This window comes from Carcharodon carcharias, chromosome 10 (genome assembly GCF_017639515.1).
Source record: "Carcharodon carcharias isolate sCarCar2 chromosome 10, sCarCar2.pri, whole genome shotgun sequence".
Taxonomy (NCBI): Eukaryota; Metazoa; Chordata; class Chondrichthyes; order Lamniformes; family Lamnidae; genus Carcharodon; species Carcharodon carcharias.
In genome coordinates, this window is record NC_054476.1 from 89,859,980 (window position 1) to 89,871,779 (window position 11,800).

The window sequence follows — 11,800 nt, forward strand, 5'->3', positions numbered from 1 at the left end:
GCCTGGTTCTATTCTTATTGATCTAATCATATCCAGGGAATCTCCCACATCGCTACCTCTGGAAGGATTTATCTTAAGTGATGACACACAAGAGACTGGGTCCCTCATGGCCCCTGGCTAGGGCTTCAGTGGAGGTTTGGCTGCCAGACACGCAGTGTGCAGGCCTGCTGGGGCATGTGGATACCCTAGCACTCATAAACCAAACTCCTAGCTACGGGTAAATAGCTCCACTGCCTTGTACATACTTCAGGAGAGTTGAAAGCTAAGAGTAAACCCCGAGAAAAAAATCTGGAGTGGAGCCCAAATCATTTGGAATCAACTGGGGAGGTTGAGGTGGGTCCTCAAGGGGGTTAAGTTTGTTTGATAGGAGAGAGCTGAATGAAGACAACAGCAAAAGTCCAGAGAAAATTTGAGAAATTCATCATATGTCTCCAGCCAAAGTAAAATCATTGGATTTTTTTTAATTCATTCATGTGATGTAGGCTTTGCTGGCTGGGCCAGCATTTATTGCCCATCCCTAGTTGCCCTTGAGAACCTTCTTGAACCGCTGCAGTCCCTGTGGTGTGGGTACACCCACAGTGCTGTTAAGAAGGGAGCTCATATCTACCAATATGAAATTCAAAGCCTGAGGCAGGATTTTGTGAACAATTTCATAACAAAATTTTGAAAATGAAGCCAGAAAAGGCAAAGTTAAGGGCACAGATGAACAGCTGCTGGATCAGCTCATTTGGGGCTCTGCAAACTCTTAAGTATAAAAAGGATGTCACAGGCATAGACACTGCCTAAGCAAACAAAGCCACGAGCAGACAGGTGAAGACACTGGCTACCCGAATGGCTAGCCTTCAGTCAAACTGAGTATAAGGCAACAGGATTGATGCTCTGAAATATTGACAAAAGAATGCACACCAGACAGAGAGAAAGATGAAAAAACAAAAACAAAAACAGAATTACCTGGAAAAACTCAGCAGGTCTGGCAGCATCGGCGGAGAAGAAAAGAGTTGACGTTTCGAGCCCTCATGACCCTTCGACAGAACTTGAGTTCGAGTCCAAGAAAGAGTTGAAATATAAGCTGGTTTAAGGTGTGTGTGTGGGGGGCGGAGAGAGAGAGAGAGAGGTGGAGGGGGGGGTGTGGTTGTAGGGACAAACAAGCAGTGATAGAAGCAGATCATCAAAAGATGTCAACAACAATAGTACAAAAGAACACATAGGTGTTAAAGTTAAAGTTGGTGATATTATCTAAACGAATGTGCTAATTAAGAATGTATGGTGGGGCACTCAAGGTATAGCTCTAGTGGGGGTGTTTTTTTTAAAAAATAATGGAAATAGGTGGGAAAAGGAAAATCTTTATAATTTATTGGAAAAAAAGGAAGGGGGAAACAGAAAGGGGGTGGGGATGGGGGAGGGAGCTCACGACCTAAAGTTGTTGAATTCAATATTCAGTCCGGAAGGCTGTAAAGTGCCTAGTCGGAAGATGAGGTGCTGTTCCTCCAGTTTGCGTTGGGCTTCACTGGAACAATGCAGCAAGCCAAGGACAGACATGTGGGCAAGAGAGCAGGGTGGAGTGTTAAAATGGCAAGCGACAGGGAGGTTTGGGTCATTCTTGCAGACAGACCGCAGGTGTTCTGCAAAGCGGTCGCCCAGTTTACGTTTGGTCTCTCCAATGTAGAGGAGACCACATTGGGAGCAACGAATGCAGTAGACTAAGTTGGGGGAAATGCAAATGAAATGCTGCTTCACTTGAAAGGAGTGTTTGGGTCCTTGGACGGTGAGGAGAGAGGAAGTGAAGGGACAGGTGTTGCATCTTTTGCGTGGGCATGGGGTGGTGCCATAGGAGGGGGTTGAGGAGTAGGGGGTGATGGAGGTGTGGACCAGGGTGTCCCGGAGGGAGCGATCCCTACGGAATGCCGATAGGGGGGGTGAAGGGAAGATGTGTTTGGTGGTGGCATCATGCTGGAGTTGGCGGAAATGGCGGAGGATGATCCTTTGAATGCGGAGGCTGGTGGGGTGATAAGTGAGGACAAGGGGGACCCTATCATGTTTCTGGGGTATTTTTTTGTTTTTATCTAGAGAGAAAGATGTGCAGGAACTGTGGATGACCACATGAAATCACAGACAAAGGAGATTTGCTGCCTGTGGATCAAACTGCAGAGCTTGTGAAAGCCCAATCACTGGGAAAAGATGTGCAGAACAAAGAAAGGAAATGGTAAACGAGTTATCAGAGGCAGAGCAACAGGGCAAGTGAAAAGTAAAAAGAACTAAAACATCCATAGCCTGGAGGATGGCAATGAGTTTGAGAACACAATAGTTGTAGAAACCATACAACTGCATGAACTGGCTGGATGTGACAGTTCCCAGAGAAAGGAAATTCACACAAACCAATCAGGTGAGGAACAGGATGAGAAATAAACTCTAACCATAAACCTGAAGCTGAAGCTTGATACTAGAGCACAGAGCAACATCAACCCATTCAGACTAAAGCAGTGGATCATTCTTGAAAATCTGAAACAAAACAGTTACACAAGGAGAGAAGCTCTGAAACCAGGCAATGTCACGCTAATAGCATAAAGGAAAAGCAGAGATTCCACAACCCGTAACAACTCAAATCAGAGGGACGCACAAAGGAAAAGATGTTAACTGTATGTTCTATATCACTGAAACTGGCGTTCCTGCTATCCTGGGGTTGAGCAGTTCTGAAGAGCTACAGCTGATCTCAAGAAACCGGGAGATGAAGGAGGCGACACTGTAGGTTAAAGGTAGTACAGCCATTGAAAAGCACCCTCCAATCAGAAGCAAGGAAGACCTGGTCTAAATGATCCCAGGATATCACACCGTGATGAAACCAGTGATTTATCCCCATCTAAGGTATCAATAGAACTCAAAGGAAAGCTTGAAAGAGAGCTCCAAGACTTGGAAGACAAGAAGCTGATAGCCAGAGTCACAGAACCTACAGATTGGGTAAATTCCAGCATGGTGAGAGGTGACTATGAACTTACCCAAAAATCTTATAGTTGTTCAGTAGTACAGGATTTGACTATTGCTGAAAAAAGACTTCTTTGGCAAAACTTTTTTTCTTGCACTCATCAGGACAATTCGCAAGAATACCAAATATAAAAGGGAACAACAATTTATACTGTATGAGAAGAGAATGCTGATTGGTTGACAAGCTAACTCTGATTGGTAGAGGCATTGCCATGGAGAATGTACCAGTTGATGGTGACTAACAGCTAGCTGCCAAGCATTGTTCGACATTTAAACCAGGCTACTTGACTCTGATTGGTCATGGCATTGCCCTGAGGAATGAACCAGCAAATGGCTATCACTTATTTTGTTTGGCTGAAACAGGCACAATGTGTGTACATAATGCAAAATACTGTGGATGCTGGAAATCTGAAACAAAAACAGAGAATGCTGGAAAAACTCAGCAGGTCTAACAGCATCTGTGGAGAGAGAAAAATGTTTTTCGCTCCACAGATGCTGTTAGACCTGCTGAGTTTCTCCAGCATTTTCTGTTTTTGCAATGTGCGTACGTGTTATTTCTGTCCGTAAAGAACAGGGCTCTGTGTATGAATAGATGTAGCTTCCAACACACGTAAATGCACCACACTGCGAGCCCAACTGGTGATCTTATATTGGTTGTCAGCATAACTCTTAGCACACTGAGGATTACTTGGCAAATGTTGTCCAATCGTGGAATCACATCTGATGTTGGACACCGTATTTGAGTTTTACAAGCACGGGCTGGTTGGGTAAGGTCTGTATCTTGCCTGTTGCGAACAGCAGAAGGGACATGCTGTTTGATATGATCTGCCAGTCTTTGGGACTTATAGCCTATATACCTAGCATCACACTGACACTGAAATTCATATACCACATTACTCATTTGTGTGATAGGCAGAACGTCTTTTTGGCTTGACGGAGCATCCTGTTAGTGATGAATGCCACTCGTGTTGCTACTGCATAGTAGCAGCATGAAACAGCTAGCTTCACCTGTTGCTCAAAGTTTTAAATACCTTGCTCTGGAGATACCTTGCTTTTCAGGCATCAAGCTGCCTGGTTTAAGTTTCAAACAATGCTTGGCAGCTAGCTGTCAGTCACCACCAACTGGTGCATTCTCCATGGCAATGCCTCTAACAATGAGTCCACTTGCCAACCAATCAGCACTCTCTTCTCATACAGTATAAATTGTTGTTCCTTTACATTTGGTATCCTTGTGAATTATCCTGATGAGTGCTTCAACAAAAAAAGTCTCTCTTTTTTCAGCAATACCAAAGATCTTAATCAATCAATAAAGAGGGATCACTACCCCATTCCAACGTTGGAAGAGACCACATCAGCACCGGCAGGAGCAAAGATTTTCAGCAAGCTTAATATCTGACATGTCTACTGGAACTTGATGAAGAATCTTCACTATTGACAATGTTCAACACAGCCTTTGGACGGTACAAATTTCTACACCTAACTTTTGGCCTTAAAAAGTGAGCTAGGAGGTATTCCAGCAGAAAGGAGGCAAGGCATAAAGGAAGACCAAAATCATCACCTTATTGTCACTTCAATCTACACCTCTAAAAGCTGATATGAAATCACCTGCGGATTTGTAAGGGAGGGAAGGAAGAAGATAATTCTGCCAAGGAGGATCCATCCTCCTGGTCACTTGGAGGGAGTAAACAACTTGCTGATGCAAAAGTGGAAGGAGTTCAACAATTCAACAAGCATGCTAAATCTCTGTCTGAGCTGTGCAAAGGACAATCACAAAACCTGGAACTTAGCAAAAGCTGCTGGTGAAGCTGAGGCGCCAGGAACATCATCATTGAAACAAAAGATGGAAAACCACATTCAACCTGCAAATTACAGAGGGGACGGTGATTGTCACCATCACGGGGGGTGGGGGGGGGGAAGGTGATTTTCACCATCATGGGGGGGGCTGGGGGGAGGGTGATTGTCACCATCACGGGGGAGGGGGGGTGGGGGGAGGGTGATTGTCACCATCACAGGGGAGGGGGGGTTGGGGGGAGGGTGATTGTCACCATCACAGAGGGTGGGAGTGTGGGGGGGGGGGGGGGGGGGGTGGGTGGTGGTGGGGAGGGTGATTGTCACCATCATAGGGGGATGGTGAGGGTGGGGGTGATTGTCACCATCACGGTGGGGGGGATGGGGGGAGGGTGATTGTCACCATCACAGAGGGTGGGGGTGGGGGGAGGGTGATTGTCACCATCACGGGGGAAGGGTGATTGTCACCATCATGGGGGATGGTGGGGGGAGGGTGACTGTCACCATCACGGGGGAAGGGGAGGTGGGGGGAGGGTGATTGTCACCATCACGGAGGTGGGGGACGTGGGGTGTGGGTGTCACCATCAGGGCGTGGGGGGAGAGTGATTGTCACCATCACAGGGGTGGGGGGAGGGTGATTGTCACCATGACGGGGGGGGGGAGGGTGATTGTCACCATCACAGGGGTGGGGGGGGGTGATTGTCACCATCACAGGTGTGGGGGAGGGTGATTGTCAGCATCACAGGGGAGGGGGGGGGTGATTGTCACCATCACAGGGGTGGGGGGGGGGTGATTGTCACCATCACAGGGGTGGGGGGGGGGTGATTGTCACCATCACAGGGGTGGGGGGGGTGATTGTCACCATCACAGGGGAGGGGGGGGGGAGGGTGATTGTCACCATCACGGGGGAGGGGGGGGGGTGATTGTCACCATCACAGGGGAGGGGGGGGGGAGGGTGATTGTCACCATCACGGGGGAGGGGGGGGGGGTGATTGTCACCATCACAGGGGTGGGGGGGGTGATTGTCACCATCACAGGGGAGGGGGGGGGGAGGGTGATTGTCACCATCACGGGGGAGGGGGAGGGTGATTACAACCTGAGGCCAGTCGCCAGGCCACGGTGTTTTCACTCGGCTCCGGATTCCGCTCTCACCTCCTCCTCCGGGATCCGGCCTCCACTTTTCCTCACATCTTTCTTGGACAGAGTCGCCCCTGCCCCCGGCAGGAGGAGGGGAAAAGCAGCCAACAACAACCAGGCCCAGGAAGCGCAGCGCCCACTCATTCCCATTTATTAGCGCCCAGCACCAGGACCCAGGGGGAGCCCGCACACTCAACCAATCCGGACAGAGTCCGCCCACATTAAAGGGGAGGCCGGTAGAGCTGAGTCCAGGGCGTTGATTGGATAATGAGCATGGTGGGCAGTTCCAAGTGGTTTCGCGGGCTGGAGGAGGGGCTGGGAGTGGGGAGGGGGGATATGTGGGTGGAGCGATTTAGGGGGGATTTAGGTTGGAGGAGGGATTTGGGGGAGTATGTGGGGGAGGGGTGGGGGAGGATGTGGCTGGAAGGAGGATAGGGACAGCAGGATGGGGGAGGAGGGGGAGGAGCGTGGGGGGGAGAGGGGAGGGGATGGAGGGGGGATGGAGGAGGGGAGGGTGGGGAAGTGGATGGAGGGTGGGGGAGGGAGATGGGGAGGGGATTGGGGGGAGGGAGGGGGATGGGGTGGGTGATGGGGAGGAGGAGGGGAATGGGGGAGGGAGCAGGGGATGGGGCGGAGGGGAGGGGGAGGATGGTGGGGGGGAGGAGGATGGAGGAGGAGGATGTGGGAGGGGGAGGAGGGGAGGATGGTGGGAGGAATATAGGTGGAGGATGGGAGGGGAGGGGGAGGAATATGGGGGGAGGGGGAGGAATATGGGGGAGGGGGAGGAGGATGGGGGAGGGGAGGTGGATGGGGGGAGGGGAGGAGGATGAGGGGAGGGGGAGGAGGATGAGGGGAGGGGGAGGAGGATGGGGCCGTGGGAGAAAGATGGGGGGAGTGGAGGGGGAGGAGTAGGAGGAGGATGGGGAGGGGAGGAGGATGGGGGAAGCGGAGGGGCAGGAGGGTGGGGGGAGTAGGAGGAGGATGGGGAGGGGAGGAGGATGGGGGAGGAGGAGGAGGTTTGGGGGAGGGGTGGGGGGAGGAGGATGAGGGGAGGGGAGGGGTGTAGGATGGGGGAGGGGTTGGGCTGGAGGAGGGGTGGGTGTGGAGGATTGGGGGGAGGGGAGGGGTGATGGGAAAGGGGAGGGGTTTGGGAGAGGGCTGGGGGAGGGGGATGGGAGAGGGGTGGGGGAGGGGGATGGGAGAGGGGTGGGGGAAGGGGATGGGGTGGGGGTGGGGTGGTGGCGGAGAATCGGGGGAGGGGGATGAGCGAGGGGTTGGGGAGGAGGATGGGCGGGTAGGAGGATGGGGGGGAGGGGCTGGGGAGGAGGATGGGATGGCAGTGGGGCAGGGAGGAGGATGTGGGGAGGGGCGGGGGAGGAGGATGGGGAGGGGAGGCGAGGAAGATGGGGGAGGGGTGCGGATAGGGGAGGGGAGGATTGGGGGGAGGGGAGGAGGATGGGGAAGGGACGGGGAGAAGAATTGGGGAGGGGAAGGGGGGTTGGAGGATGGGGAGAGGAGGATAGAGTGGGAGGCGGGTTGGAGGATGGGGAAGGGGGCAGGAGGATGGGGGAAGGGGGAGGAGGGTGTGGGGAGGGAGTAGGAGGATGTGCGGAGGGGTGGGGGAGGAGGATGGGGGAGGGGCGGAGGAGGAGGAGGATGAGGTGAGGGGCGGGAGGAGGAGGGGCAAGGGAGGAGGATGGGGGAGGGGAGGAAGATGGACGGAGGTGAGGGGATGGGGAGGGGAGAGTCGGGGAGGGATGAGCTTGGGGGAGGGTTTGGGATGAGCTGGGGGGAGGAGGGGGAAGGAGTGGGGAGGGTGAGCTGGGGAGGAGTGGGGAGGGACGAGCTGGGGGGAGAAGGGGGGAGAAATGAGCTGGGGGGAGGAATGAGCTGGGGGAGGAGGGGGCAGGGATGAGCTGGGGGGAGGGGTTGAGCTCTGTGGGAGGGGATGAGCTGGGGATGGAGGGGGAGTGGATGAGCTGGGGGAGGTGGGGAGGGGAGAAGGGGAATGGGGGGAGAGGAGGGTAGGGGGGAGATGAGAAGGGGCAGTGGAGGAGCGGGGTTGGGGACAGGAGGAGGGGGTGCAGGTGGAGAGGAGGAAGTAGGAGGGGGAGGGGAGAAGGGAAGGGGCAGGAGGAGAGGGGAGGAGGTCTGGGGGAGGTGGAGGGGAGGAGGAAGATGGTTGACGGGGAGGGGGAGGAGGGGCAGAAGAGGGAGGGGGAGAGAGGGGATGGATGAGGAGGGAGGGGGAGAGGGAGGAAGTAGAGGCAGAGAGGGGGAGGTGGTGAGGGGGAGGGAGGGGGAGGTGATGAGAGGGAGGGAAGGGGGAGGAGAAGGGAAGGTTGGGGAGATGGTGGGAAGTGGGAGGGGGAAGGGGATGGGTGGGAGGCGGAGATGGTGGAAAGGGTCGTGGGGAAGCGATAGGATGATGAGGGAAGGGGAGGGCAGAGTCATGATGGGGAGCAGGATGGGGGAGATGGTGAAGTGGCGGGGCAGACGGGTGGGGTCTAGGGTGGATTGGCGGGGTGCGAGGGGATGGGAGGGGCAGGGTGAGGGGAGGGACAGAGGGGTATTTGAGTGGGTAGGGTGAGGGGTGTGGGGTGGGGACCGTTGGGGAAGGGGTGAGGGAAGGGGTTGAGGTGGGATTTGAGGGTGGAGGAGAGGGAGTGAGTGGGGAGGGGAGGGAGTTCATGGGAAGGAGGCAGGAATGGGGAAGGGAAATAGAGTGGAGGGGGATGAGTGTAAAGTGAGTAAGGGGGTAGGGGAAGGGGAAAGGGCTGGGAAGGGCAAATGGAGGGGGAGGGAAAAAGTGGGAAGGGTGGGAGGGGGAGGGGACAGAGAGGGAAGGGGAAGAGGGGAGAGAGGAGGAAAGGGGTAATGGGGAGGGGGAGTTGGGTATGGGTTTGGGAAGAAGTGGTCAGAGCTAGTGGGTGGCGGGTTTTGGTTTTTGAGCAGTATGGGGGTGGTGGCTAGGACCAGGGGGTGTGGGGTTGGATAGGGGATTGGCGGGTTTGGGCATCGAAGAATTGAGGGTTTGGGTGTAGGTGGGGGTGAGTTGCCCTACTCGTCATGTTACTGCTCCATATCTGGTGCCTTTGTCTGAAAAAGGCTCTTTAAAATTTTATTTTAATTCTAAACACAGAAGCACTTCAGCTGTCTTTAAATTCAGAGCTGTGTGTTTGTGTCTGTGTGTGTTTCTGTATGTGTGTGTTTGTGTCTGTGTGGTTGTGTGTGTGTGTTTGCCTCTGTGTGTTTGTGTCTGTAGGTGTGTGTGTGTGTATCTGGTGAACAGTTGTTCACAATTGGTGTGGTTTCTATGGCTGCAACAAATGAATGTTTGCAATTGATGTGGTTTCAGGTCAGTTCCTTCACTTGATTACTTTCAGATTTCAATCAATCATTTAAAAATCACTTTTGAACATGGAATTTCACAAATGAGTGCAAGTTAACACTGTTGTGCGCAGAATTCTGTCGGAGTTTTCTGGTACGGATGGGAGTGGACTGATTGGATAGTTCTTTCAAAGATTCAATATGGGCACAATGGGCTGAATGGCCTCCTTGTGTGCTGAATCATTCTACGATTCTATGTACTTGATATTTCACCGAAACAATAAAGCGTTGGGCTCATCAAAACATTCAACAACAAATGGAGCTGGAGACGCTAGCTGAGCTGAAGCAGAATTTTTACTCTTTGTACCAATATAATTTCAAGACCAGTGACAATTACTTTTGAAAATGCAACTACTTCTTAATTATTTTAGATTTAATGGCACATTCACCCTCTCTGGGAACACAGGATGTGAAATAAATTGGAGGTCAGTCTCCTGGTCACATTTTATGATCAGGTTATTGGAGTTCATTGATCATCGGTGGAATTTTCGCAGATTTGCTCTAAGTGCAGTAGCGGGTGGGTAAAATGGAATCCTACCCGCCAACAAAAATGGCGGGTTTTCACGCTGTTGGCAAACCAGCTCACCACCGCTGTCCAGGAGAGGCAAAAAGACTGCAGCCGCCCCTCGCACCACCACCCCCCCACCCCCACCCTCCTGTTTCAATGCCCTCAAGCGATTGCTGGATGTGGTGGAGAACCGCCGGGGTGAGCCTCTGGACTCAGTCATGTTATAGATGCTGGAGCTGCAAAGACAAGCTTGGGAACATTAGGAAGGGATGTCTGCTACACTCCTCAGATTGTAAGGCACGATAAAGGAGTCCATCCGCCTCGCCTTCAGGCTGAGGTGATAGCGCCGGCATTGCAACGCACTGAGGTTAACACTGGCAGAATGGCAGCCGTCACGGAGACCTTGGTCCAGGATGTCACTTGCACTGCTGCGCGGGCTTAACTCCATCACTGATGCCATAGTTGGCCTCCAACAGTGTGTATGGGAGAGAGGTGCTGGGCAGCTCGATCTCACTCCAGCTACCCCTTCCACGTACGGAGCCAGAGGCCCTCGGGCATCCAGAGGGAGGAGGATCAGCAGGTGCACGCTCTGGGAGTGTCCAGCCCATCCAAATCCCCTCTTTCTGTGTCCTCAGCAGCTCCAGCTTCACAGGCTAAGGAGGGTGCCACTGCCACACAGCCGGACCCCGAAAGCAGACCGGGGCCCTCCAGGTCTCAGCCCTCCAGAGGGTACCCACCAAAGTCATCACAGACAGGGCTTCACAGTCAACAGGCTGCCTCCATCTCCGCTGTGGATATCCGGGGAGCACCAAGATGCAGCAGCAGGGTTAGGAAGGTTAAGGAGAATTAGTTGCATAGCCTGGGCACGAGTGTTGATCACTTGTACATAGAGTTCACTGTTATCAGTAAACTCCCAAGAATATTGCCCTGCCTGTGGCTCCTTGTTCTGATGAGCAGTGTTCTTATCACTCAGATGTAAAACCTTTCTGCACAAGATAAAAGACAGGTGTCTCAGTCCAGGACCTCTTCCCAGTGATGTACGCAACCTTCAGACCACAGTGATAATCCAGCCTCACACTCCCTGGACACATTATTGATACCTGCACCTCAGTGGTTTTGTTCATTGCTGCCAGAATGCAGTGGGCAGGTGTCACAGCGTTCTCTCGTTCTCTCTGTGTGCTCTCAGCACCTTTAGGGTGGGGCTGGCCCCTCACACCAGCATCTGAGACCAGTGATGCTGCACCAGCTCCTGAAGGGCTGAGGTGCTGAAGGCGGACACAGCATCAGATGCGTCTAAAGGTTCATGACTGCATCTCTGAGATGGCCCTGATCATGGAGCGCAAGTGAGCTGTGCTCGGCCAGACAGGAGTCAGACATTCTCAGAGGCCGTGTGGAGATCTATGGAGTGTCCTCACTGCATGCTGTCATCATCATCCTCCTGTGATTGAGTGACTATTAGTGCCTCCACTGCGTCTCCATGACAAGAGCATTCTCACAGAGGGTATTGACGCTGCCATAAGCCAGACTGGAGTCAAACATTCCCAACTGTGGTATGAGGATCTACGGGGACACCTCACTGCATGTCATCAACATCCTCCACAAATCTGGCAACTATGAGGGCCTCCCAACCTTGTCTGCCTCATCTAGCCAGTGCGAGAGCCTCATCACCATCATCATCACCACCGAGGATCCCCTCACCCTCATCCCCATTGGCATCCCCCTCACTGGAGCCTCATCTTCAGCATCCTGATGGTCTGCCCCACCAAGTTGCGAGTTGCAGCATGACCCTCATTATAGCGTCGCTCTGCTGCAGTCTGAGGTTGCCATACAGGTGTCATCAGCCACGTCCTCTGTGGGTAGCCCTTGTCCCCGAGGAGCCAACCCTGCAGCCTCCATGGACCCTGCGAGACTGCAGGGACCTGCGAGGGACTCAGATGTAGGTGTTGTGTACAGTCCCTGGAAGCCGTGTCCATACTTGCAGGACGTGTTTCTGGTGGT

General features: G+C 53.2%; 1 protein-coding gene across 6 annotated transcripts in view; it reads right to left on the bottom strand.

Moving 5' to 3' along the window:
* chid1 (chitinase domain containing 1) overlaps positions 1-6,106 on the bottom strand; it is a 132,890-nt gene extending 126,784 nt beyond the window's left edge. For 2 of the 6 annotated variants that reach the window (XM_041198461.1, XM_041198459.1), the window contains exon 1: positions 5,920-6,105. In XM_041198461.1, the coding sequence (XP_041054395.1) occupies positions 5,920-6,054 (135 nt within the window). In that variant the 5' untranslated portion in view covers positions 6,055-6,105. Of the gene's footprint in view, positions 1-5,919 lie in introns of all 6 variants that reach the window. The other 4 variants (XM_041198460.1, XM_041198462.1, XM_041198464.1 and 1 more) reach the window with 4 other exon arrangements.
* Between the last annotated feature and the right edge of the window lie 5,694 nt (positions 6,107-11,800).